Source organism: Varanus komodoensis, unplaced genomic scaffold, assembly GCF_004798865.1.
Source record: "Varanus komodoensis strain SLA01 unplaced genomic scaffold, ASM479886v1 scaffold33, whole genome shotgun sequence".
Taxonomy (NCBI): domain Eukaryota; kingdom Metazoa; phylum Chordata; class Lepidosauria; order Squamata; family Varanidae; genus Varanus; species Varanus komodoensis.
The window spans coordinates 3,990,997-4,015,803 of NW_025335817.1; the positions used below are offsets into that span (position 1 = coordinate 3,990,997).

Here is a 24,807-nt window from a genome sequence, read left to right on the forward strand (position 1 = left end):
CTGTGACCAGCTGGGCAGCCACAGAGTTCTTGACTCAAGTAGGCTGAGCAAGCATTGCTCAGGGGAAAAGCAAAACGGCACACAATTGCTGAAAAAGCTGCTTGCTAATTTATTCTTACAAGTTTTTATATCCCATTTTAAGATAAAAATATTTTCAAGGATTTTTAGAAATAACAGCAACATAATAAAGTCATAAAGACCCTAACAAATAAAATTTCAGCATCCTTTTCACTGGGTTGTTGATGTTGGATGGCACTGTAGCCTATGGGGCAGTGGATGGCCCAGCTGGAGAAGCCTCCCCAGTCCTCTTTCCTCCTCCTCCCTCTCTGTCCTCTTAACTAGACAGAGCAGAGAACTGATCAGGAAGTACAGGCGCTTCTATAGCCTCAGAGCTGTTGCTGCAAAATTAACTTAATTGCACAGTCAGAAATAAAATTTGATTTCAGACAAACTAGACATTTTGTTAGCTGTGTCCTGCTGGTTTCCAAGAACCTTGAAATCATTCCTTGCATACCTCCAAAGGCCCCTGCAGATGATCTGCTTAAAACTCTGACTGAAAGTCAGAGACCTCTGTAGTCCCTGCACCTGTGTTCTTCTGTCTGTGCTGAGCCAAAACAGGAGGATGAAGGAAGTCCCTGTCTGATTCAAAGCGTGGCTGGCAATCCTGTGGCCTTGCAGAGGTTGCTGGCTTTGTCATCTCTGAGCAGGTCATGCTGGCTCAGGCTGATGGGAGTTAGATTCCACCACCTTTGCAGGACAGCAGGTGGGTGCTCACCTGCCCTAGATGTAGAGAAAAACTGGCTGCCATTCCTTGCCTTCCAGAACTCTGGACTTAAGCTAGTGAGGTTCTGTTCTAGTTCCAGATAACAACCACTTTTCTGTGAATCCATGTGAATCTGATTGTATTAAAGGCAGGAATGGAGCATAATGGGATGATGCCTCTTGTTCTTCATATCTCTGCATAAATCAACATTCTGGGCAGGAAACAAAATGGCACATTGACTGCAGCGCATTGACACTCACCATGAACAGTGACTGCTGGCTCAGTCATGGCGGCACCCCAGCAAGAGCTGCAGTTCAGCGGGGAGGGAGCCCCCACTCTTCACACAGCATGTCTGCATTTGGTCCTCGCCTTCTCTAGGCAGGGCAGCGAAAGAAAGACCTTTTTCCTGCCAGAGACAACCCCCCACCCTGCAGAGAGCTACTGCCAGCCAGCAGAGACCAGACTGGGCTGCACTGGACCTGGGACATGGCATCTTCTGCACCCACTGCCAGAATGAGGGCCGACTGGGAGCGGCAAAGCTGGGCCAGGTGCTTTGGCGGGGAGGCAGCCGCAGTGTTGTTTGCAGGCATCTTGAACTGTGTATTTCCTGAGCATGCAGTCGATGGAAAATCCTGGCTGGAGGCTGCTTGCCATGAGTCAGCTTAGGTTCCATCCCAGCCAATGCTTGGGTTTCACTGGAAGGGCCTCTTTTCCCCCCAGGGCTCCGACGCTGAGGCTGTGGCATCCGAACCTGAAGGCACAAGTGGCCCTGCAGAGCTGACCTTGGCAGAGCCTGCAGCCCTCCCACAGGAAGATGACCAGCAGGAGCAGCCTGCCGCCTGGCAAAGTAAGGCCTAGAACAAGGCAGTGCCCTTCGTGCTCATGCCAGAATGGAGCAGGGGAGGTGGGTGTCTGGCCCAGCCCTGCCGACTCTTCACTTGTGCAAATGCACCTCCGGCAGAGGCGGAATGGCCCTGGCATGGCAAGGGAGCCCTTGCCTGGTGAACATTTGGACTCTCATTCAGTCTGCAGCAGCATCTCCAGGCCAGGCTGAGAACACCGTCTGCCTGAAGCCTGGAGTGCCACTGCTGCCCGCGCTACAGGGCTGGAGGGCTGTTGGCCTGACCCCGTAGAAGGCCGTTTCCAGTGTTCCCCTCTGTCACACTGCCAAGCAACCTGCCCTTGTAAGAGACTTCTCTTAATGTTCAGCTGAACTCTGCTTCGCTGCAACCTCCAGCCGTGTGAGCAAGTCTGCTGCATCTTCTGCAGGACAGTTGTTCAAGATCCTAGGCGCCCACGATCATGTCTTCCAGGCTAAACATTTGTAGCTCTGGGATGGAGTAGCCTGGTGTTCTGCAGCAGCAGGGGGTTGGACCCGACGGCCTTCACGGCCCCTTGCAACTCTACTCTTCCATGCTTCTGTGATTCTTTCATGCTTCCTCACTGGGCTTGGTTTGCAGACCCTCCCCAGCCAGGACAGTGAAAGGGATTAAACAAGCTGGATCTGTCATGTAGCAGAAGGCCAGCTGAGATTAAGATGGAGTCTGTGGCTGTCGTAGTGAGTCAAATGCTTCTGGTTTCAAGTGACTGCCAGTACATTTCCCATTTCTACATACGGTCTAGAAATGGACAGGGCATGACTACAGAAGTATCATAACCTGTTGACTCACTTGGCTTGCAGATTATGTATCTTGGTCTAAATCAGATGTAAGGCATGATTTCTGTTACTTAAGTTGCAGTCTGCCTGTTACTGTCCTGCTCAGTGTATTCTAGAAACAGCAGAATTAGACCACTGGTGATAAGCCAAATATTTAGTAAGATGAATATGTAATGTGCAAACTGGAAATAGCCAGAATGCAGCTCATTGACTACGGTGTGGACTTGGTATCCAAAGGCTGCTGAGAAAAGGCCAAGGAATGATGTGGCTTGGCTGGGACTTGGTCTCTTACCCTTCCCAGGAGTCTTAATTTAAGAGCCTATTTGCATGTCACACCCAAGTGGGCCATTATTCGTGGTTGAACCGAGCCTCTTCGAGGAGGTCGTTCTGCAGTTGGAGTGCCACCACGAAAGAGGCCCTCCTCCCTGTAGCCAGCTGCTTTGCTTCCTTTGGTAGAGGAACCCAAAGGAGGGCTTCTGGGGGTAACCATACGGTAGTTGCTAGCAATCCTCCACGTCCAGCAAAGGTCCTGCAGCTTCCCAGCATGACTGACTCTGGAAAGCTGCTTCAAGGGCAGCCTTTGCTGATCCCTGTGTCTGCAGTTCTGCACTCAGTTACTTGGGTGTAAGCCACATTGAGCACAGTGGGACTTACTTCCAAGTAGAACTTACAGGATTACACCGCAGGCTTTTGTACCATTATAAAGCGCACCGCAGAATGGTTGGCCAGTCTGTCCAAACACTGAGTAGGAATTTCTGTTGAGAAGCGTGTGCGCCTGCCTTTTCCTGGGCTTTAGTCCATTTGAGATAGCTGCCTTCCTTGGCGGAGGGTCTGCAGTCATCCTCCAACAACTGTGTCTTTGTATAGCTTGCTTACTTTTTTAACCGTGTGAGTGTAGTTCCTGCTCTCACCTCCCCCCGGCTTATTACTGACTGTGGGAAACTGGATTGGTTTTATGATACGAGAGTGCACGCATGCACACATGCAAAGCAGCAGGCATCTGAAGTAGTTAAGTGCTTAATCTTTCACCTCTATATATTCCAACTTTTATTATTGCAGCTGATTTTGGCCAAGGTGATGTGTCCTCAGTTGTCGAAAGTCATTCTGTCCCAGAGACTGCAAAACCTGAGGTGAGTGGTGATCCAACGAAGCACAGAAGTGTCAGAGTACCAAACTGGAGGGTGTTAAGGGAGCCAAGACTATGCAGAAACCACAAGGAGACACTTCTCTGAAAGGGCCGTGTGAATGAGGTCAGACTGGGTGGACCCAAGTGGCTTGTGCATTTGCAGCCGGAGGGTGGTGTGGTAACATCACAGTGCCTGGAATAGCCCCAATTTTCATCTTCTGGGGCAAACTTTTCTTAAGCCAGGCTGTTGTGCAGCCTTTTAAGTTCTGAATCACTGCGATGTATCGCTCTAATTAGAGGGTGGGCATCAATGTTGTCCGGCTGATGCTCAAATGATTGTAATAATGTTCTGTGGATATTGTGACTTGCATTGTTGTGATGCCTTGAGTGGTGTGTGTGGATTAGAAGCCCATGGTAGAATTCTGAAGGAGCAGGAGATGTGCTTTTCATCATGCTAGAGACCCACTTGGCCTCATATTCTGTCACCCCCGTGGCCAGCCAGGAAACAGGAGCAGGAGTTGTCCAAAAATATCGGAGCAGGATTTCATCTAAATAAAAGGAGGCTCTCTTCATTAGCCAACATGTTATAAAAGCAGAAAGGAAAGGCAGGCCGTGGTACAGCCACGTCACCCACACAGGCAGACTCTTAAGAGGAAACATGGGAGAATGTGGCAGACATTCCAATGACTGGAAGAAACGTGGAGCTAGAAGGATGGAAGGGAGAAAAGGGGGAAATATGTAAAGTTGTTGATCTTCATGTTTATGATACAGTGCATTACTTTAAATGTACAAGAAATGCCAGTTTTCTGTTTTCCTCTTTAAAAAAAACTTCTGCAAAACCTAGATTCTGCACACAGAACCCCCCCCCACCATCACACCCAGAATATAAAAATTCATTTTTTTCTTTCATGCTTTGCAAGCTGTTTATAGGTGAAACACTGTTGTTGGTGTAATTCTGTCCTTTGACCTTCTATCCAAGGACAAGGACAAGAAGGGAGGGTTGCCAGAGGACAGTTCCTGTGTGGGGGCAATCAGTGATGATTCTGACATTGTGACACTCGAGACCCCAAGGGTGGAAGAAGTCGGGAGCCAGGAAGAGGCCGTGCCTCCAGCCGAAGAGGCTCAGGTCTCCGAAGATTTCAACATGGGCTCTTCTACGAGCAGCCGCTACACCTTTTGTCAGCCAGAAACAGGTACGTGGAGCTCTTCCATTGTTTGGTGGCCAGGGAGAGTCCACAGGCAAACTTCGCCATGTCACATGTCCTGCACTTGTGGAGTGCGAGTGTCCCCAGACTTTTGCCAGGACTTGGTTCTTCTTCCTTGTGCTGTGCAGGTGAACGGCATGAAGCCATTTTCAGCTCCCTGCTGAGCTCCAGGAGAGCTGGTGTTTGCTCGGGCAGCCATGATTTCATCCGCAAGATGTGATCCTGCACGTTGCTTGGGTCCACTTCCTTGCATTTGAAGTAGCTGAAAAAACTGCCAGTTGATCAAGCATCTGATTCTTGTGGCTCTGTGCATCATTGGATTAGTCTTCTGTAGGACAGGGGGGTTGTATGCCACTTTCCAGCAGCTGAAAGCCAGAGGGCCAGTTAAGAAGAGCTAATTGTCTCTTGGGTCCCCTCCAGAATCCTTCCTTTGGCAGGAGCTCCCAGCCCAAATTTGTACAGAGCTGGAGTATTTGCTGAAGTTGCCCCTGGAGCAGCAGTCCAGTCTCTCAGATCGGTCTCTTTCCTGCACATAACAGCAGCAGTGACAGGAAGCAGCAAGAATTTACCTCAGGGTAAACTTCCTCTTGCACAACAGCACCAGTGGCATAACTCGGATGCAAAACAGAGTCTTGTTTGCCCTCTCTGTTAATGGGGAAAGGGTTAGAATAATTTGGACTCTTGGCTATTTTCCCCTTTACCTGAGAATGAGTATTCTTCTGTTTTGGGGAAGAGTGGCTGGAAGTTAATATTCAACCTGTTCAGCCTGGGCCCAGATTCCTATGTTGTGTGACTTCCAGTTTGCTTTCTGGCCTGTAACTCCTGTACATAGCCTACCATTCATTTCTAAGCCATGTACATTAGAAATTGCTTGTTATAAAACAAAGTTTGATGGAAGAATGACCTTGCCTGAATTTCACTTGTTGATTAAGGTGGACTGGTTCCAAAAGATGCTCAGTTTCCTAGGACTATGATTGAGGTGATGCTGTAGTGGAAACAGCAGAAACGTTTTGCCTCCCTGAGGATGGTGTACTACCTAGAGGCAAAAGAAGGACACTTCAAGTCTGTCTTTAGCAGAGCATAACTTCTGATCTCGGGCTATTCTGCATGTCTCCTGCTTAAAATCTACTCTAAGAAAGGAGACAAAGGTCTGAACAGGGGCAGAACCAACTGGAATGAAGCTGTGCATATGGAAAGATGTCGTTGGTCCGATTCTTCCGCTCTTTCCCATGATGCGCGGTGAGATTGAAAGAGACAGGGATGTGGGGCCACTGCCATTGACAGCTACTCTCGTAGGCCAGGAGCTTCAGAAAGTCATTCTGACAGGGTCCAGAAGGGAAGCCCCCAATGTCCGAAGAAATCCCAGCTTCAAATTTAGTAGCAGTGGTCAAGTGTAATGCACTGCCTGCATGCGCACGCACACACCCTACTCTCCGAATTGTGGCGGGGTGTTTAGCTGCCGTTTCCTCACGGTCAACATCTCTTCCTTGTGTTCTATGTGCAAAAGCCAACACGTGGCTGGAGGAGCTGTGGAGGATCCCACAGGGCATAAGCAGATGGGGTAAGCGAGAGGGAGTGCAGGTGCGGGCTGCGCCCCTCCGTGGGCTGGCGTGGCCGGACCCAGCTGGCTTGTGTCTGGCGGGAGCTGTGGCTTGCGGTGTGGTGGGCACTGCGGTGGGGGCACTTGCAAGTGCTTGCGCAGGGTTCTGGAAGGAGGAGGCCACCTGAGGTGCAACCTGCAGCGGGTGCTGAGGAAGAGGCATCTCTGGGGACGGGCGCATAATGCTCGTTCCGAAAGGAAAGTTGCCCTGCCGGCGAAATAAACCGTAGCGATCGTGAGTTGTCTTTGTGGAGCGTAACGGAGTGCTGTTCTAAACCCGGCATGGTGGACTGCCAGCACAGCTCCTTTTGTCTCTGACTGGCTGTTTTTCCCGCTTGTGTGCCGTGTGGCCCAGTTATTAGCGCTTGAATGTGGAGTGCGAAGCCTGCCTTTACCTTCATTTAATGTGCATGCGGTACTGAAGAAACGCGTTTGGGGTGACAGAGCTCAAACGTGAAATTGCCGGCCTTCTCACGGAAGACGTGCCACGTCCCCAGGACCAGCCTCTACAAGAGGACTGGAGAATGGCCAAGGCAACGCCAGCTTTTAAAAAGGGATCCGGGGGATTGCAGGCTGGATAGCTCAGTGTCAGTTCTGGGAAACTGGCTGAAAGCGTGATTAACGGTAAAATCAGGACGCACACAGGGGGACCGGCCCTGCTGAGAGAGAGTCAACATGGCTTCCGCAAAGGTAAGTTCCATCGCACGAACTTAGTAGAACTCTTCAATAGGACACGTGGATGGGGCCCTCTGGGAGAGAAGCTTTACTTGGACTTGCAACTGACACTTTTTTAACGAGACACAAAATGTTGATTTCGGTGTGAAGAGTTTGTTTGGACTGGAAGTTATTCAGTTATTTTAAGGAAATCACCCAGTGCTTCCCTTGCAAAGTAGGCATAACCATATTTTGGCAGCAGGTTGTAGTTCCATAGACGAAATGGCAAATGCAGTTTAATATAAGCAAGTATAACGTTGGGGCAACCCCCCCCCCACACACACACACACAACTTCAAGTATGGGCTGCTGGGATCTGAGCTAGCAGGGACAGAGCAGGAAAGGGATCTTGGGGCAGCAGACAGCTCAATGAAACTGTCAGCCCAGTGCACAGCTGCTGTGAAACAGGCAGACCCCATGTGAGGCATGAATGATGTAGAAAACATGCTCAGCTCCCGCCACTCGCTGTATGGCCAGCCCCCTTTGCAGGGCGCTGCAGGTGCTGTACATGGCGGGGCCCCCACAGTGCTCCTTCTCAGCTTTTGCTAAGGTGCCAGCAGATGGCGGCCTGGAAGGCATTTTGGAAGGAGGGGTGCGCTGCGCTCTGGCCACCTGGTGCGGAAAGAACCTGGAGAGGTTCTGGTGCCCTCAAGCCAGCTTTTCCAAAGGGCTGTTAGGATGGGCAGCCTCTTACTGGCCATTTTTAGCGACTAGCATAAGAAAACGGGACGCTTTTTCCTTCCTCTTCCTTTCCTTCCTTCGTGGATCAGCAGATGGAACGGTTCCCCTTGCCTTTCTCTCCACCACACCCAGTAGCAGTAGCAACTCTATCCAGCCACAGGACTGGCTGACTTTTCTTTCTGACAGACCAGCTGGTCTTAACATGCAGCCAAGCAGATTTTAACTGGCATGTCACATATCTGAAGTCACAGCCATTGTCCAGATACGACTGGGTGTTGGCATGCGCTAACACTGAATGCACTGTGGCAGTGGATGTTGAACGTACCTGCTTGATTGCTCGTCCTGCTCGCACACAATCCAGGACGATAGGCAGAGTATCACAGCGAGGGAGTGCTGAGCGGCCTGCGTTACACTACTTGAGCGACAGAGCCAAACCCTGCGCTGCAGGCAGAAGGGAAGGCAAACCCGAAGCAAGGTTGCAGCTCCTCATTTTGGTTCACTGAAGGAGAAGAGGGATTCCCCCGGTGCCTGGATTCATAGAGCTTGTAGCCTTAGCAACCCGGAAAACCAGCTTTTCTTAGGTAGCCTTTAAAACCTCATGCATGTAGAATTTTCTTCTGCTGTAGAAGACCCTCAACTGCCCTCTAAGAGGGGGTGAGTGGGAAAAATGAAACCTCCTTTGCTCCATCTGCCCTCTGTTCATGGCAAGGGCTTGTGTGGCTGCTTTCTAGCCTTTCCACCTCCTTGCCCAAGTGGCGAAGAATCGAGCAGCGATGAAACCAGCCACCGCTCCAGTCCTGCCCTGCGGCGCCGGCGTGCGAAGAAGAGGCTTATCTCAAGTTCCGAGTCAGAGGAGGCACCGCCTCGTGAGCAAGAACCCGAGCCGGCCCAAGATCAGTGGCGCAAGCATCACTTCAGCGGCGGCCTGAATAGATGCATCACCCTGGCTTTGGTGATCGCGATCAGCATGGGCTTTGGGCATTTTTATGGTGAGTGGCTCAGGGCGCTTTCTATAGGCTGTCGCTGCATCTACTCTCTGAAATGGGACCGTTCCTTTTAGTACCGCAGCAAACGCTCACCTTTCCTCCAGGTGTCCCCTTAAAAGTGTTCACACATGAAAACTGAGCCACATTTTCAGTCCCCGGGTGCTCTTCTGCTGGTTGTTGGGGCTCTGGCACTCCTTCCTAGGTGGTCCTTTGGGGGGATGGCTGCCAGCCAGACTGCAAGAGGCGCATTCTAGGACATGACTGGCTGGGCTCCACCTAAAATTGCTGCCAGCTTTTAGCCTGGGAGCAGTGGAGCTGCTACTGTACTCAAGCACTAGGAATTGTACCGTTGCTGGGAGCTATGAAGAGCAGGTTGGACCCCCGTGGAGGGAATCCCTTTCTGCTCGTGTGGAAGGGACACCAGGTGGGGTGGCTTCACCCGTGTATGGCCTGGTTTGCGCTAATGAGCATCCACACCTCTGCATCAGAACCCTGCCTGGGCTATGAAGGGTGACAGGTGTCAGCCAGCAGCATTTGGACCTCTCCTCCCTCGCAGGATTCAGGGTGGTGTACCTGGGTTAACCTCCATGTGTGTACACCATCCTGAATGTCTCAAGGAGAAGCAGATTCAGGTGAGGCAGGTGGGAGAGAGGTGCTGCTTGCCACTGCAGGCCAGTAGACAGAAATGCGGGGTTCTGGTGGAAGCAGACGCCTCACCCTCAGCCATACTGTTTGCTGCAGGGTGGAGGCAGGGTGGGGAGCAGACCTCCCCCTGCTCCGAGTAGGTGGCAGGTGCTCACTGAGGCTCCTGGGTGGTCCCGGCATCCCACAGGCACCTCCTTGCACTCCAGAGCCGCGTTTGTACACGGAGCTGAACAACGAGCCGCAAAAGCAGCTGCTGCCACTGCAGCTTGCCTCCGTATCCGAACCGTCCATTGTGCAGCAACCACCCCGCACACCTCGCAAAATAGGTTGCTGTGCAGAGTTCCTTTCGTGGGTGAAATCCTGTTTTCCTAAGGCCAGATTTTTAATGGGTCTGTACAAAAGAAATTAGAATCTAATGACAATTCTGGTTTGAAGTTACCGATGTTTTAGTATGTTGAATTTGATCAAAACTTACGCCTTATCCCTGATTTCTTCCTCAGGAAAGTTGGAAGGTAGGAGGCTTTGTTGGAATGCGTTGCTGTGAGTTTGCAGTTGCCTGTCTGTGTGTGAAGCTTGCTGCCCCGTGCATGCCCTTGGACTGCGGGCAAAGCAGTGCCTGAACGCAGCTTTCCCTGGGACAGCCGGCTGGTGCCAGAGGGCTTCTGCCTTGGCAAAAGGCCCCTCCTGTTTGCAGGCGGTTCTGACGCAACACTCGCATTTTGCAGCCAGGACCGAATGGCTGTCCTGACGCATCCTGAGCTGGCGTGGGATTTGTCCTGGCCTTGCTGCCGGTGGTTGTCCGGGAGAAAGATTAAGAGCTGACATTTGCGAAGGGAAAGCAACGATGCAGGGTGCATGTGTTCTTAACTGAAACTACAAGGTGCCAAAGTTTACACCTTGTCTTCTGATCCCAGAGGCTTCATTCACATACTATTTTTTTCAAAAAGAAGGCTCTAAGTTTTGGACTAGAGCAACGGAGGTGTCAGGAGAGCCTACCCTGGATGTGTCTCTTGGATTGTGCAGCTTTGCAACTACAAAGGAGTTTGCAACTGTGTGCCAGGTTGCCCCCTGTGTTCGTGTGCACTCTCATCTCAAGCAACCTGCTCCTTTAGGGGTGCATCAGAAGTCTTGGCTATTTAGCTTGATCCTCTCTGTGCAATATTCATTCTTTGATAGGGCTTTTATTTTTTTACAGGCAAAAGTTTAAACCTCAGTTGAGGTGTTCCAAACAAGTAAAAGTTGAATCGTTTCCATCTCCACAAATGCACAGTGCTCCCCTAAAGACAAAAGAGCCACTGCCTACACAACCTGCCCAATTTCCAGTTTTTCTGTCAATTAAGAGAGAGAATTTTCTATTTCAAGGTACTGTTCAGATCCAGAAACGCCAGCAACTTGTCGAGAAGACTCATGAAGACGAGCTGACTGACGTGAGGGATCATCTGATTCAGTGCCAACGGGAACAGGGCGTTATGGCGGTCGGTCAGGTAAGGGCTTTCCGGTGCCCAGAAGGCAGTTCAGCGCAAATGCCAGGACTGCCGCCCCCTGCCTGCGCCCTGGTGAGCCTCTTCTCTGGTTACCAGAGAGAGCCAAGTGCGTGCAGGCCGCCTCCAGGCGAGGCGCGGAGGCCGTGCTGTGCGCTTCCCCTCGAGGGTGGCACGTTTGCTCACCGCAGCGCTTGGCGCTCGGAGAAAGCGCAGCAGCGTCTGTGCTCCCAGTGGAAACCGCACAACAAAGGCTTGGGTCAGTGCCGCTTGTGCATCCTCAGGGTTTTCCACTTGGGAGCACCCACCCCCACAGGGGCTCTGAGAGGGCAGTTACGGCTGCTGCCTCGACTTGGGGCATGTCGCCTCGACAAAGCCAGGTGCCACTGCTGTCCCAGTGGAGCACAGGCTTCTGCGCCCGTAGCCTCGGGCGCTTTGTGTGGGCTCCCGAGGTCGGTATGCGCATGTGGGCCATGGAGAGCCCGTGCCATCCAGTCGTCCCTCGCAGTGGATGGAAGCCGCTGCTGGCCACGCCCCTCCTGTGCAGCACCAGCACTTGAAGGCGCACCCCGGGCTGCCTTCTCCTCTCCTTCCCTGCCCTGGGCGAGCGCTGTGCTTCAAGTGCTGCTGGCGTGGCCTGCTCATCACACTGACTCAGCTTGTGGCATCTGCTGTGATTTCCCTGTGCCTCCACTACCCCCATTCACAATACAGGAGTATTTCTTCTTTCTACTCATGTGTTTTTGCTCCCCAAACAGTCTCTCAAGGAAGGTCTGGCAGCGTGCCTGCTTAACACAGAGCTGGAAAAGAGATCCTGTGAATCTCAGAAGCATCTCCTCAGCTCAGAGAACCAGCGCTTAAGAGCGTCGTTAGAGAGAGAGGAAAGCGCCTTGGCATTGCTGCAAGAAGAACTGCGGAAGCTGAGAGAACAAATAAGACACCTGGAGAACGCAGGTCCCAGCCAGGAGTCACCGGTTGCCACTGAAAATCAGAAACTAAGAGCCCATTTGGAAGAAGAAAAGCACAGAATGCAGCATTTTATGAAACAAAAGGAGACTTGGTTGCTGGAGGCACAGATGCTGCGAAGGGAACTGGACAAAGAGCGCCACCTGACGGTGTCTCTCAGGGAAGAACTGGAGAAGTTAAGTGCCCAGCAGGTGACTCCTGGTGCAGGTGCTGGGGATGGCTTGCAGGAGAGCCAAGAAATAGAAGCCTTACAGGGAAGGCTGGCAGAGCTGGAAAAGAAGCTCAGTTTCGAACAGCAGCGCTCTGATTTGTGGGAAAAGCTGTATGTGGAAGTCAAAGACAATGCAGAAAAGCAAGAACAAGTGAAAAAATCACAGGCACCAACTGGGAAAGGAGCAAACAAAGCCAAAAGGAAGCAGAAAGCTACATTTTTGGGCTCTGTTAAAGAAACATTGGATGCCATGAAGAATTCTACAAAGGAATTTGTAAGACACCATAAGGAGAAAATTAAGCAGGCCAAAGAAGCTGTGAAAGAGAACTTAAGAAAATTCTCAGATTCTGTAAAATCCACCTTCAGACACTTCAAGGACACAACCAAGAATATCTTTGAAAGAGAAGAGAAGAAGAAACATGGGGACAGAAGGCAGGAGGCTAACAGAAAAGGAAAGGTGGTTTATCAGGCAGACGGTTCCCACGAAGGGCTGCGCAGCAAGGCCCCAGGCAGCCAGAGAGACTTCAGGGATGGGAAACGATCCAGAGAGCGTCCCCACGTCCTGCATCTTCCCAAGGATCCCCCCACACTGGAAGTCCCCAGAGGCCCCATGTGCAACAAGAAGCGCCACACTGTTCTCAAGGGATGCACAGATATTTTTGACTGTGCCCATCAGGAGTTTGTGAGCCTCTTCAATAAAGTGATGGACCCTATTCGAGCAGATGAATTCAATCAGTTGATGCACAAGTATCTACAGCAAGAAGTGGGCAACTTCCATCACTGGAGAGAACTGGAGGATTTTGTTGAGAGGTTTTTCCACAACGGGGTCTTCATACATGACCAAATGCTCTTCACAGACTTTGTGAATGACGTTAAGGACTATCTTGAAGACCTGAAAGAGTACCAAAGGGGCAGTGACGGTGTTTTTGACGACCTGGATAAATACATCTACAGATACTACTTCCACTATGACCCCTCGCCTCAACACGCACCCAGGTCAGTGCCACATGCTGCCGATAACTGTGCCTGAGCCTGTAGACTCCCAAGAGGCGGCTGCCAAGGAGACCTTGGCCCTTTGGGGGCACCGCTGGTCTGTACCGTGGCTGCTCGCCCAAATAGTGGTGATGGCAGCACTCTCGGGGTAAGGGCGTAGGTTCCACCAGACGTGTTGCTGATTTTTGCACATTAAGGGCTGCAGCACGGAGTTCCCCTTTACATGCCAAACTTGATGCCCTTCCCCGAGTTAATCGTGATCCTTTCGCACAAGTAGGGAGGCTGTAGCTGCCCATGTTCCACCTGCAGCTCCTCTGCTGTGCTTGCTTCTTCTTACTTCTGGGTTCTTCCTTGAAGTTGGGTGCTCTGTCTTCCAGGAACCTCACTGCTCTACCTCTTCTATGGGGATGGTGCCCTCTGGGACTGGGAGGATGCTTGGTCTCTGAAGCAATGCCCTGTGGCTGGTGAGGAGAGCCTGGACTCCGCATGTCATCATGCTCCCAGGCCTCCCATGAAGCCTGTCAGCTGCCTGGTTTCATCTGCCTGGGCAGTTCTAGTTTCGGGGGAGAGGGGGCAGCTCCCTCCAGCGGGGCGAGCACCCAGTGTGGAGGCTCAGATGTGGTAGCGTTTGAAGCATACTGACTGCTCTCCTGTCCTTCCCTTTCAGCCATCCCAGAAAGAGGGCTCCATTCACACATACACAGAGTCCTTCTCAGGAAAGACACGCTCCAAAGCACCAACAGCGCTACAAGAGGGAAGGCAGATGGCAGAAACAGGGGAGCCCCAATGGGAGACACATGGCAAATCTAGAGATAGAAGTGGGCCAGCTGCCCTTTGATCCCAAATACTAAACTACTGTTGTTCTTCGGTATGCACCAAAGCGTGGTCGAGAGAGCGGGTGCTGAACTGGCTCAGGCTCTTCAGAGTTTCAAGTGCACGATTCCCCCTTTCCACCACCCCGCCCCAGAAAGGATCCACCTGGCTTCTAAGTCAGCGTCTTTTCTTGCAGCCTTCAGAGGAAACAACTGTGGGTGCAGTTCTACTATTGCAATAAAGAAGCGGGATAAGCAGTAGCTTGTGTGTGTGTGTAAGGTAAGCTGCTTTGTGCTTGTTGGTGTTACAGTGCAGGCTTGTCTGTCGTATCATGTGCTAATTTCATCTCAAGTGGCTCAGAAATGTGTCTGTTCGGTAAATTGATTTATTCTCGTGTTAGTGCCAGGGCGGAACCTGCTGGTGTGCTGTGTCTGCTGCTTTCCGATTGGCGTCCTAACTTGCATTCGAATTGTCTTGCCCCCTGCAAATTGTAGAAGAGAAATAAAAACCTGGTTGGAAAAATGCTTTATTTATGAAAGGTCTGCACAGCTGTGCATACTTGGGCTCAGGAAGCCGAACCTTCAGCAAGGGGGTCACAGAAGGCATCCGTCGCCATGGTGGGTGCGTCCTTGTCCCGGTGGGTGCGTCCGTACAGCCAGCTGCCGTGTTCTCCAGGTTGCAGTGCAAGTCGCATGAAGTTCGGCTAGATTGCCTCCGAGCAAACAAGGTCAGCGTTTCACTCCCTCCCCTTGTGTCTCATGAGCCACACATGCTGGTCTCTAAACACGTTCAGCCGCCATAGTTAACTGCCTCTGTTTTCAAAAGGCATTTGATTCCTTTTGTAGACAAAAATATAGCTTCCAGTTCGTCCTTGAGGCAGATGGGTATGGAAGAAGGTGGCGGCTTTTTCATAACCATTTGAAGACAGAAATGATGATATATCCTAGAAGTTAAAAAGTGCAGCTCTTATAAAGGTTTCCCCTTGACATTAAGTCCCGTCATGCCTGACTCTAGGGGGCGGTGCTCATCTTCGTTTCCTAGCCGAGGGAGCCAGCGATTGTCCGCAGACAGTCTCCGTGGTCATGTGGCCGGCATGCCTAAACACCGAGGCGCACGGAACGCTGTTCCCTGCCCACCGAAGTGGTACCTTTTTATCTACTTGCATTTGCATGCTTTCGAGCTGCAAGGTTGGCAGGAGCTGGGACGGAGCAATGGGAGCTCACCCGGTTGTGCAGATTCGAACCGGCGACCTTTTGATCTACCAGCCCAGCAGCACAGCGGTTTAAACCACTGTGCCACCTGCCGTCCCCGCAGCTCTTATAGATGTTGTGTATATCCTGTGGGAAGTTTTACTATCCAATAAGCCAGCTGGTTGAAAGTAAACAAAAGGCTCTTAAACCCCCCAAAGAGTCAGCAGTTGTCAACACCCTGTGCCAAGAGAATTGGGGATAGGGAGAACAAGTTGTCTGCCTGAGCCCCATAAAATACCAGGGATTTGTTCAGTAGATAGCAGGGTTCTCTAAAGACCACTTGCAGATTTTAATACTGCTATTTCTCTTTTATTTCCACCCTTGATTTGTTGGGGAATGACTTTCTGCCTGCTAATAAGAAAAGAACTGTTCTCCTTAAGTGCGGCCTCTTCGCTGGGTTATTTTATTATAGGATTAAGCTTCTTGGCAGCACTGCTTATGCTCAGGCCTGTGCTGAAGGCCCCAGGCTGTTGCTGCAGTGACAATGTCACAAGACGGACAGAGCACCAGCAGCATGTCAAAGAACGGCGGGCAGGAGGAAGTGCTTCTGCTGGCCGCACAGACTTCCATGGCTGGGACTCTGCTACAATGGGCCAGTATCCAGGTGACCTGAAACACATTCACAGGGGAGCAGAGCACCTGCCAGTCGCTGCCAATGGCCATGTGGGTCTTGCCCTTGTGTACACAGGCTTGAGGCCTTTTGCATTCCCTTTCTGAGCCTATGCAGAGATGGGGAGGCCTCTCTCGGCAGACAAGATGCTATCGCTGGTGGTGCAAGTGGCTCTAACGGAAGGGGGCTTTCCAGGACACCCACAAAGGAGCTTGTTCTGCTGGTCGAGGTGGCTATAACTGAACCCTCAAGGTGTTTAATTCTGCCACAAGCCACAGGACGGGGAAGTGTTGCCCTCTGCTTACCTGCTTGAGAGTGCTGAATAAGACCAAGTGTGAAGGCAACAGCGTTGTGTTAGAAAACTCTTCTTGGAGCCACTGAAGGGGGCTGGAGTAAAACAAGTCTGCTTCATCAAGGTAATTCGTCCTTCCCATCAAATCTGGAGGGCACTGAAGGAACCTCAGCTGCAGCCGGCAATGAACGTGGCTAGGAGAGGAAGGGGATGCATTCAGATGCTGACAATGGCAGCTAGAATTAGGCAAGCAAATCTTGGCGGTGCTTTCCGCACCTGTTGAATGAGAATCACAGGGGAGGTGGGCATTCATTGCTGTGCTTGGGGGGCTCTGGACCAACGTAACTCCACCTGTGGGGTGGGGGGAGGGCTTGGCAGGGACTTCAGCTCACTGCTAGAAGCGCAGGATGGATGGCAGTTCGGGACGAAGCTGGTGCCTTAAGGCAGAAGGCAGCGAGACCCCTGTGCTTAGGAGAGAGAATGGCAGGTGGAAATGGCTGGTCTTTCCAGGACACACTGGAGACACCGTCAGTGTGACTGCGTGCAAGGGACGGGGCCGCCTGGTGGCAGGCAACAAGCCATGACATAACGCCAGAAGAGCGGCAGTAGGAATGTGAACACTCCCAGTATGCTAATTTGTCACCCACGATGATTCCGAAGCAGCTCGCTTCCAAGCAGGGCAAGCACCGTACAATCCTCTGCTTGTCTGCTCAGGAGTGCTGCTGCATTCAGTGGAGCTTTCTCCAAAGAGACGCAGCTGCACAGCTGAAGACCCACTGGCCTCCCGTCCTCTGACCTGTAATGAGGAGTTGAATGGCACGGCATCAGCATAAGGACGGATGTCTCTTCCGGGACGGAGGAGCTGCAGAGCCCTTGCAGGTAGCCCATGACATCGAGGGCTCCACGCTGGTGGACCAAACCCGTGTAGAGTGCAAGCAGCGAGTTGGAGATCACCAGGAACGAGACAGCCGCCTTCCTCCACCGCCTCAGCTGGCTCAGGGAATGCCCTGCGGGGGCAACCCTGTTAAGTATATTTGGGAAGCTCTCTCCCACAAGCCATGGCGGCACATGCTTGCTCCACGCTATTAGGGTGTGGCCATATGGGGAGAGCAACCGAGACCTTGACAGGTATTTCTAGGGCTGCAAAGCCATGGCTCTCCCCCAGTCTCAAGCAGTTCCAAGAGGGTGCGGCATCCAGCACCCCCCCGCCCGACACGGCCTAGGTCTTCCCCCCGTTTGCTGTGCCTCAGGAAGATGCCATTAAGAGACTGGGGCAAAGGGTGGGGAAGATAAACGAGGAAGCACCAACTTAACAGAGCAGAAATTGGGGGGAGGGGCCCTCCTCAGCTCAACCAGCCATTCCTTCAGCGTGCGGCCCCCCTCTTCCACTGCCTGCGCATGCATGCCCAGACTTGCCAGCACCTCTTGGCTCTCTGGGAATACCCCCTGCCCTGCCTTCCTTTGGGCCTGCCTATCCCTCCCTTTCCCCACCAGTCAAAGATGTCTTTATTTGTCAAAGGACGTTAAATGATGTACTACTGAACAATTTGCTGTTCTTTGTTCAGACTGGGTGTTCACGGGCGGCAGTTCCTACCGTCCATCTCACCACTGGCTGTGCTGGCTGGGGAGTGTGGGAATTGCAGTCCCAAGCACAACTGAAAGGACACGAGTTCCCCCACGTGCTTTAAACCGCTACTAACCATGTGGAACATTCCCACTGCAAGCAGTGGTATCGGGGCCTCTCGGCTGAAAAGCAAATAGCCAGTTCTCGGAATCGCTGGCAGCCAAAACCACCCCTGCTTTACACTTCCCCAGTCTAGGTGGACCAATGCTTGTTATGGATGGCGTCGTGCAAGTCTCTCACGGTGCTCTGCCGTGAAGCCGGCCCTGCACTGGCCTTCCACGCTGCGGCGCCTGCCATGGCAGTCCTTGGACTGGCCCGATTTCTGTCCCCACATTAATGCTTGCAAGATGGTCGTTCCGAGTTTCAAAGCACTGCACCATATTTTTAGAATTGAGAGCGACCTTTCCCAGAAAAAAAAAAATATCAAAACCCAGCAGGAGCTGCAACTTTTTGCGGATGCACTTTTTCAAGTAGCATTTGAGGACTTCTCAAAAGAAGCTACGGGGCACAGCAGGCATTTTCCAGGCCACTGCATGTGATACACAAGCCTGGGCTGCTGGGTGCTGAGGGTTAGCCAAGCAGTGAGCCACTCTTTCGCCCCCGGCCCGGAAGTCACATGTCATGCTTTGCAAGAGGCCAGTCCTGGTTTGCCAAGTGACAGCGCAAACAGCAGGCAGCGTTGGGCAGGGACCACACTTGGGCTGTTGAACTGACGGGTGGACCAGGCCAACACCACTCAGCTTTTCCCTCACGTTTAGTGAATGGAGAAGCCCTGAAAGGACCACCTGCTTCCATAAAAGTGCCACCAAGGATTTCAAGCTGACGGGCTTACCACAAAATGTCATGCACAGGGGCAACACAGGATACACAAATCTGAATTCTTTGTGGCTCAGTGTACTGCAATAAAGTGAGAAGAACGTGAGGCATCTTGGCAACATCTCCCCACTTCAGCAAAGCCCAGCAGTCACTTCACATGGTCATGATCACCACCAAGCATGTTCAGGAGAACTGGTGCCTGAATTGGCGTATTTTTTCTTTCCCATCTTTTTCCTTTTGTTACCTTTTACTAGATTTGTCACCCATTGATTTGCATTGCAAAGCACCTCGCAAAACGGTGGTGCCCCCAATTCAGTAGTCAGCCAGCACAGGTCAAGGTAGAAGGAAGCATACCTGTAGACAGCAACTGTCCAAAGCACCACAGCGAGGAACAGGCGATGCCTCTTCGGGGCCCGGAAGCAGCCATGGACGAAGAAGGGGAGATGAGGGCCGATGACCACCGGCAGGCCCTGCGTCACGTACCAGTGCCAAGGGTGGGTCCCGTAAAAGGAGGCCACGTTCTGCAGCGCATTAAACTTCAGGAAGTTCAGCTGCACTGCGACCCACTGCAGGCATAGGAAAACAGGCAACAGCGGCTGTCAAGCAAGGAAGGGGTGGCGGGGGAACCACTGCAGCTCCTTGGCTAAGTGGCAGGCTGGGAGTTCTGAGCCACGGTCGACTTGCCTTGCCAAAAAAGATTCGGTCGACTAGTAAAGAGCCACCCAGGGCGATCAGTCTGTGAACAAAAGGAAGACACCGATGGCAGCTAGAGAGATGGGGTCCCCCTGCACCCACCACCACCGCCTCCCCTCCCAGCCAAGCTCAGGTGCCCTTCCCAGGGGGCCCCCCACCCCCATGAAGGGCATGCAGAAGCTGCCACCCTGCTCCAGCCAGCCCTCGATTTGCTGCATGCTGCCCAGCCCTTTCTGCTGCCGGTCTGTGCAGTTACCACTGATTGTCTGGCAGCCCACTGTTACCTGCTCAGGTGGACTGACCTGACAGGTACCCTGCTTGTTTTGTTACTGGTACTGCTTTTCTAAAACTATCTGGTATCTTAGCGTTGCTTTTTAGATGTTATTTTTATTATACTGTATTAAGCTGTCAGCTGCCCTGAGTTCCATTTGATGGAAAGCCAGAATTAACGTCTTTATTTGACTGGTTTCCCTGACTGCAGGCAAGAGACACTCACCCCACTGGGATGTAGCTGTAAAGGACAAGATCCCACTTCCTGTGCGCCTTCCAAAAGTGCCAGAGTAGCAGTGGGGCCCACGGGACGGCTGCTGTCGGGCGGATCGTCAGTGCGAGAGCCACGAGGGCCAAGTGGGGGAGGCTACAGGGGAAGTAAAACGGTGAGGACCAGTGAGTTGGGGCAGCATTCACAAGGCCAGTAGGACAGTGCCGGCACACTTCCAGGGTCTGTGTTCTTGTGGCCTGGCAGCTCAGCTCTGCACAGGCTTCCTCGGGAGAACCCCAGGCGAGCGTGTGCAGGGCCGCTGCCTTGAACCCGGGAAATGTTTTAAGCAAGAAGGAGAGGCGGACAGAGTGGCTTTTGCACCTGCCTGCTTCAGCGATGAGGTGGCAGAATTAAGTGTTGCTCCAAGGCCTGCAACTGCTCTGCTGAGGCCACTGTGTCTGGAGCTGCATGACAGCCTCAGCCTTGCCTGCCCAGAAGCACAAACGGGCCTCCCCCATTTCCTGCCTGCGCACCGTCTGAGCACACATGCCCAGGCCTTGCCCAAGCCAAAAGCAACGGCCCTTCCAGAATGATTTCATAAGGTACTCCGAGCGCGTGGCTGCTGCAAGAGGCCCGGCTGCAGGAGGGGAAGGCGCTATGATGAAAAATGCAGTAGCACACTTGGGAATGGAGAAGCACTTTGTTGGGGGCCGGAGACAGAAGCCTGGCATTGTCTGAGTGGAAATGGCATGGGAGCAGAGGCCACTTCCCCAGGGTGACGCTTGGAATGGTTCCCAGGACGAGTAAGGGAATTCCTCCACAACCTTGACAGAAGACGTCTCACCTGCTCCCCATCTTCTTGCCTTCCAAGGGGTAGTAATAAAGAGCCAGGGTGGTGAGGACTGTTTCCATGGTGTTGGTTAGAGTCCTGGTGCAGCAGTACCATGTGAACCAAGAAGTCATCTGGCAGAAGTACTGAAAACAATTTGGAAGAACAGAAGATGTGGGTCAGGGAGGGCCACAGCAACAGAAAATTTCCTGCAGAATTCACAAGACGCTCAAGCAGAGCTCAGCACCTTCCAGCCGGCAGCACTTATTTATTTATTTATTTAAAACATTTCTATGCCGCCCCATCGCAATAAGCCTCGGAGCAGCATCACAACATCAAAAAAGTCAACCATACATTAAAACCCCAATACAATAAACCCCCCAGTACCATAAAACCTCAATAAAACCTCAGTGCATTCTCGGCTAAAAAAACAAAAAACAAAAAAACCCTAGTTAAATAAATAAATTAACAATTAAAATAAGTTTTAAATAAAAAGGTCTTAGCCTGGCGCCAAAAAGCAAATAACAACGGTGCCAGGCGGGCCTCACTTTCCTCACTTGTGTCAGCTGGCCAGGCTGTGGGCCCTGTTGCTGGTCCAAGAGGGCACCCTAGAGAGAGGAAGGCAGGCAGGAACTCACCACCCACTTGGCTGTCTCAGCACCATCCAGCCGCTTCACCAGGGAGTACAGCTTCACGTCCACAAGTGCTGCCAGAAGGGCATGTAGGATTCTCGGGAGCCAGATCTGTCGGGGAGGGGCAGGGACACAAGGACAACCCTCACATCACTGCTGCCACCTTCATGAAAGGAAGTCAATCATTAAACAAAGGCATTTGCTGAAAGAAGGAAAGAAAGCTTCCAAAGAATTAATAAATAATACAGCCAGAGACTGAATGCTCTTTCAAAATCATCAGGAACTGTATTTAGTGCTAGTGTTATTTTCCCCCTGTCCTCAGTCTCTGGCAACATGGGGCTTGAGTGACCCTAAGCTTTTATACTTCCGTGTATACACAGTACACATGTATACACAGTACTTCCCATCAGTGAGTTAAGATACTCAGAAGCCAATGAAGAAACAGATTTCTTTGAAGGCAGCTGTTCAGCCTCCTGCTGAATGGTGGCGAACTGTCAAACTTAGCATCTAATTCCAGAAAGAAATACTATTGAATAGAGCAGGAGTAGACAACTTTGGAGAGCTGGGGACCATTTTCATATACCTTGGACTACCGCAGCTACCGGCTTCATGAAGACAGCAAAAGAATGGGTGGCTACCTACCAAAATTTAACAGCAAACCACTACCGGGTGGCAATGGGGTGAAACGGGACTTGTTAGGATAATGTGACCTAGTCCCCAATCTGGAGCAGTACGCAATGTGCTGTAGCAGTCGATGGACTGGGGCCAGCTGGGGCTGCACGCAGCCTTCCCAACCATCACAGAGGGTTCCAGAAGCCCAGGGGCACTTGCAGGCCAGTTATTTATTTATTTAGGAAGCTTCTATGCCGCCCCATTCGCCAAAGCCTCGGGGCGGCTCACATCAATGTACAGGCTCCCCCTTGGGACCACGAAGGCCAGACATGAGCGCCACAAAATCTCCATCCCTGGGCAGGCTGGAGAGAACCCCATCCCAAACACTTCCTGGCAGGGAACAGGCAGAGTGTTTCTGGTCCAGGTCCCTCGCGGGGGGTGTAGCCTCTAGCAACACGTTTCAATCAGGGAGTCACACATGGAGGGAAGCCAAGGAAAGGCACGCGAGTGTGGCAAGCTCGGATGCTACCACAGGGCGGGGAAGGGCTTGTGTAGCCCTGCATCTGACCCTCAGCGCTCTGTTGCTCAGGAGAAACAGGTCTGCAAGCAACGTCCCTGCTGTGGATGGAACAAGGCAGCTCTGAGCTCCAGTGGCTGACCGTCGGAAAAGCGGCAGAGGGCCACAACAGGAGGATCAGCTGTCGCCCACCCTTCAGTGACCACGGCGGCTCAGGCATTCACTCACTCCAAAGGAAGGGAGTGCTGAAGGCTCCCCATCACAGGCAAAGTAATCGCCCAGTTGTCCACTGTGGAACCACAAGCTGGCGGAGGGGGGCACACTCACCAGCAACTGGACGTCATCCTTGGACAGCAGGTGCAGTACCCTGTAGAGGCTGGCAAACAGCAGGGGATAGAGGTGGCTCCGCAGCCCTTCTGTCCATTCCCAGGTCAAATGGCCATAATTACCAGTGTTAAGGAGAGCACAGAAGCTGGTTCTTGCGGCTGGCAGACCACTCTAAACACACAACCTGAGTTGCCGCATGCTTGCAAAATGACCAAATTAGGTTGCCCCCCACCCTAGAGAAGAAAACCTATCTCCTGTTATGGCCCATTGCTAGACTTGTCAAGAGCCACTTTTAAGGCAGCGGGGAACTTCCCCCTTGCCTGCTCATTTCTCAAATCCTCCTGTTTCAGACTAATCTTAAGCAAGCATGCCCAGGCCCACTGCCCAGTGAAAGGTTGTTTACTGGATACCACCACAAGACTTGTGTATTTCTACAGGGCCTACTGAGTAGAAAGAGAAAACATCCATTTAATTTTATCACAGCAGGATATCCAAAGGCCATGCGATGTGCAACTTCAAGGGACTGCCAGTATTCATCTGGGACAAAACTTGTCTGGACTAAGAAGCAGTTTAATAGCCGCAAGGTGATGGAAAACAGACACAGGTAGATGTTTTCCCCCAAAATAGCTAGAAAACAATGGACAGAAAGCCTCACTTAACCCTCACTTTTATGCTGTATTTTTTTCCAGTCTTCAAAAGCCTGTTTCCTGAGGTGGCATATTGATTTTCTGCATTTCCACAGAATCATGAAATCTAGGAGAGGAGCTGGCTGACTTCTAACCACAGCCTTGGCGGCAGAAACGCTCCCTTTGCGGGCGCTGAAACGGCTGCTAGTCTGGTGCCACGCCAGGCCAGACCGGCTCGGTGGCCTGGCGCCCCACGCCTGCGGGACTCTGATTTCGACCGCACAGATCCCACACCAGTCGTCGCCCTTTGGGGGCGCGGGGACGGCTGCAATCCCCGTGCGGTTCCACAGCAGCAACACGGGAGCGCGGGGTCACAGGTGCCATGGGGGCGCCCGGGCTATGCACAAGCGAGGCGGGGCCGGTCGGCCGCTGCCCTCCCTGGGGCGAGCTAAAGGCCCCGAGGCGCTTCGAGCAGGCAGCGCAGCAAGAGAGCGCGTCGAGGCGCTGCCCGGCACTCGTGGGGTCTCCGCCTCGGGGATGGCACGGGCACGACGGCCTTGCAAGGCAGGCCGCAAGGGCCCCAATGCGGCGCTGCGGCTCACCCGCGGCCCCCTCTCCGCGGGCCCCCGCGGCCTCCCCGGGCCGGTATAGCACCGACTTCCGCTTCCGCAGCAGAACCGAAGACTTGGTCCGCCCGAGCTCCATGGCGACACGGGCAGCACGCGACCCTCACGCCTTCCGCTTCCGCCTGGCGGCGTCCCTGCTGAAGGAGTAGCTGCGCGTGCGCAGCAGAACTACGCTTTGCTTCCCCTCCGTTTTTCCGAGGCGAGAGATCTCGCGAGAGCTCCTCTTTGCGCGTGCGCAGAAGAGCGAGAGTCGAACCATGGGGTGCGCGTGTGCGTGAAGCGCTTCTCCGGGACACGCGACTGCGCGGAGCGGGCACGATGCGGCGCGTGTTCACCCTGCCGAAGCTGCTGGTGTGCGCCGCGCTGGGCGTGACGAGCGGCATCTACATCTGGAAGCCAGTCTTCGAGGAGCAGGCCCGGAGCCGCGGCCCCCACCGGGAGCCGCCCCCGCGGGCCCCGGGCCAGCAGTCCTAGAGGGGGGTCGCGTGCGCGCAGCTCGACCGCGCCTCGGACCGCGTGGAGATGCCTCGGCGGAGCGAGCGAGCGAGCGAGCGCGCGCCCAGGACGGAGCTGGCGGCGGAGCAGGCGTCGGGCTGGTGGACGGAGAGCCCTGCTCAAATGAATAAAGAGGCTGCTTGCCCGGGCTGCGTGGCGCTCTGTGGCGGGGCCCCCACCCTGGGCCGGGCCGCTCGGCACTCCTCCCCGCCCTCTCATGCCCGGACCCCCTGCGTGCCCCAGGGCGCAGCCGTGCCAGACCCCGCCGGACCCTCCCTCGAAGCGGGACGGGCAGATTGTGGACTGCCGCTGGCGGAGAGGCCCGGCGTGCTGCTTGTGGCCCCTCTAGGGCCAGGAGCTTGCCGCTGGATCAGGGAGGGAAGGCAAGCCCACTGGAGGGACAGGAAGCACAGGTGGCCGTGAGGCGTGTGGTCAGGGCTGAGATGGGGCCAGTGCAGCATCCTGGTTGCTTGGACAATCCTCTGGGATCACAGGACCCTGCGGAGAAGTCCATCAGATCCCCAGGCGCTCTCTGGC

At 53.1% G+C, this 24,807-nt stretch overlaps 2 protein-coding genes across 11 annotated transcripts in view; one reads left to right on the top strand and one right to left on the bottom strand.

Annotated features, from left to right (window-relative positions):
- CCPG1 (cell cycle progression 1) overlaps positions 1–14,362 on the top strand; it is an 18,495-nt gene extending 4,133 nt beyond the window's left edge. For 2 of the 9 annotated variants that reach the window (XM_044438627.1, XM_044438632.1), the window contains exons 3-11: positions 1,484–1,610; positions 3,480–3,550; positions 4,526–4,739; positions 6,259–6,312; positions 8,477–8,734; positions 9,877–9,888; positions 10,739–10,860; positions 11,616–13,030; positions 13,695–14,362. In XM_044438627.1, the coding sequence (XP_044294562.1) occupies positions 1,484–1,610; positions 3,480–3,550; positions 4,526–4,739; positions 6,259–6,312; positions 8,477–8,734; positions 9,877–9,888; positions 10,739–10,860; positions 11,616–13,030; positions 13,695–13,878 (2,457 nt within the window). In that variant the 3' untranslated portion in view covers positions 13,879–14,362. Of the gene's footprint in view, positions 1–1,483; positions 1,611–1,817; positions 1,948–3,479; positions 3,551–4,525; positions 4,740–6,258; positions 6,313–8,476; positions 8,735–9,876; positions 9,889–10,738; positions 10,861–11,615; positions 13,031–13,694 lie in introns of those variants that run through there. The other 7 variants (XM_044438628.1, XM_044438633.1, XM_044438635.1 and 4 more) reach the window with 7 other exon arrangements.
- On the bottom strand, positions 14,206–23,910 carry PIGB (phosphatidylinositol glycan anchor biosynthesis class B). Of its 2 annotated transcripts, XM_044438636.1 has the most exons (13): positions 23,752–23,904; positions 23,015–23,150; positions 22,524–22,641; positions 21,074–21,178; positions 20,451–20,581; positions 19,622–19,762; positions 19,117–19,168; positions 18,787–18,998; positions 18,449–18,513; positions 16,789–16,999; positions 16,006–16,186; positions 14,420–14,783; positions 14,206–14,321 (listed from the first exon to the last, which is right to left on the bottom strand). In XM_044438636.1, the coding sequence occupies exons 1-12, from the start codon at positions 23,852–23,854 to the stop codon at positions 14,643–14,645; spliced, it is 1,596 nt and encodes a 531-aa protein (XP_044294571.1). In that variant the 5' UTR covers positions 23,855–23,904; the 3' UTR covers positions 14,206–14,321; positions 14,420–14,642. The 2 variants fall into 2 exon arrangements, with proteins under 2 accessions (XP_044294571.1, XP_044294573.1); XM_044438638.1 differs by lacking the exon at positions 23,015–23,150 and having other exon boundaries at positions 22,524–22,694; positions 23,752–23,910.
- Positions 23,911–24,807: the final 897 nt, after the last annotated feature.

What these genes read in the sequence shown, in the direction of transcription:
- PIGB (XM_044438636.1), bottom strand. Translation starts at nt 23,854, where the DNA reads ATGGAGCTCGGGCGGACCAAGTCTTCGGTTCTGCTGCGGAAGCGGAAG. An exon ending in ACCGAATCTTTTTTGGCAAG is followed by an intron (nt 18,999 to 19,116) that starts GCAAGTCGACCG and finishes CTATGCCTGCAG; the next exon opens with TGGGTCGCAGTGCAGCTGAA. An exon ending in CATTCAACTCCTCATTACAG is followed by an intron (nt 16,187 to 16,788) that starts GTCAGAGGACGG and finishes TTCCTCTCCTAG; the next exon opens with CCACGTTCATTGCCGGCTGC.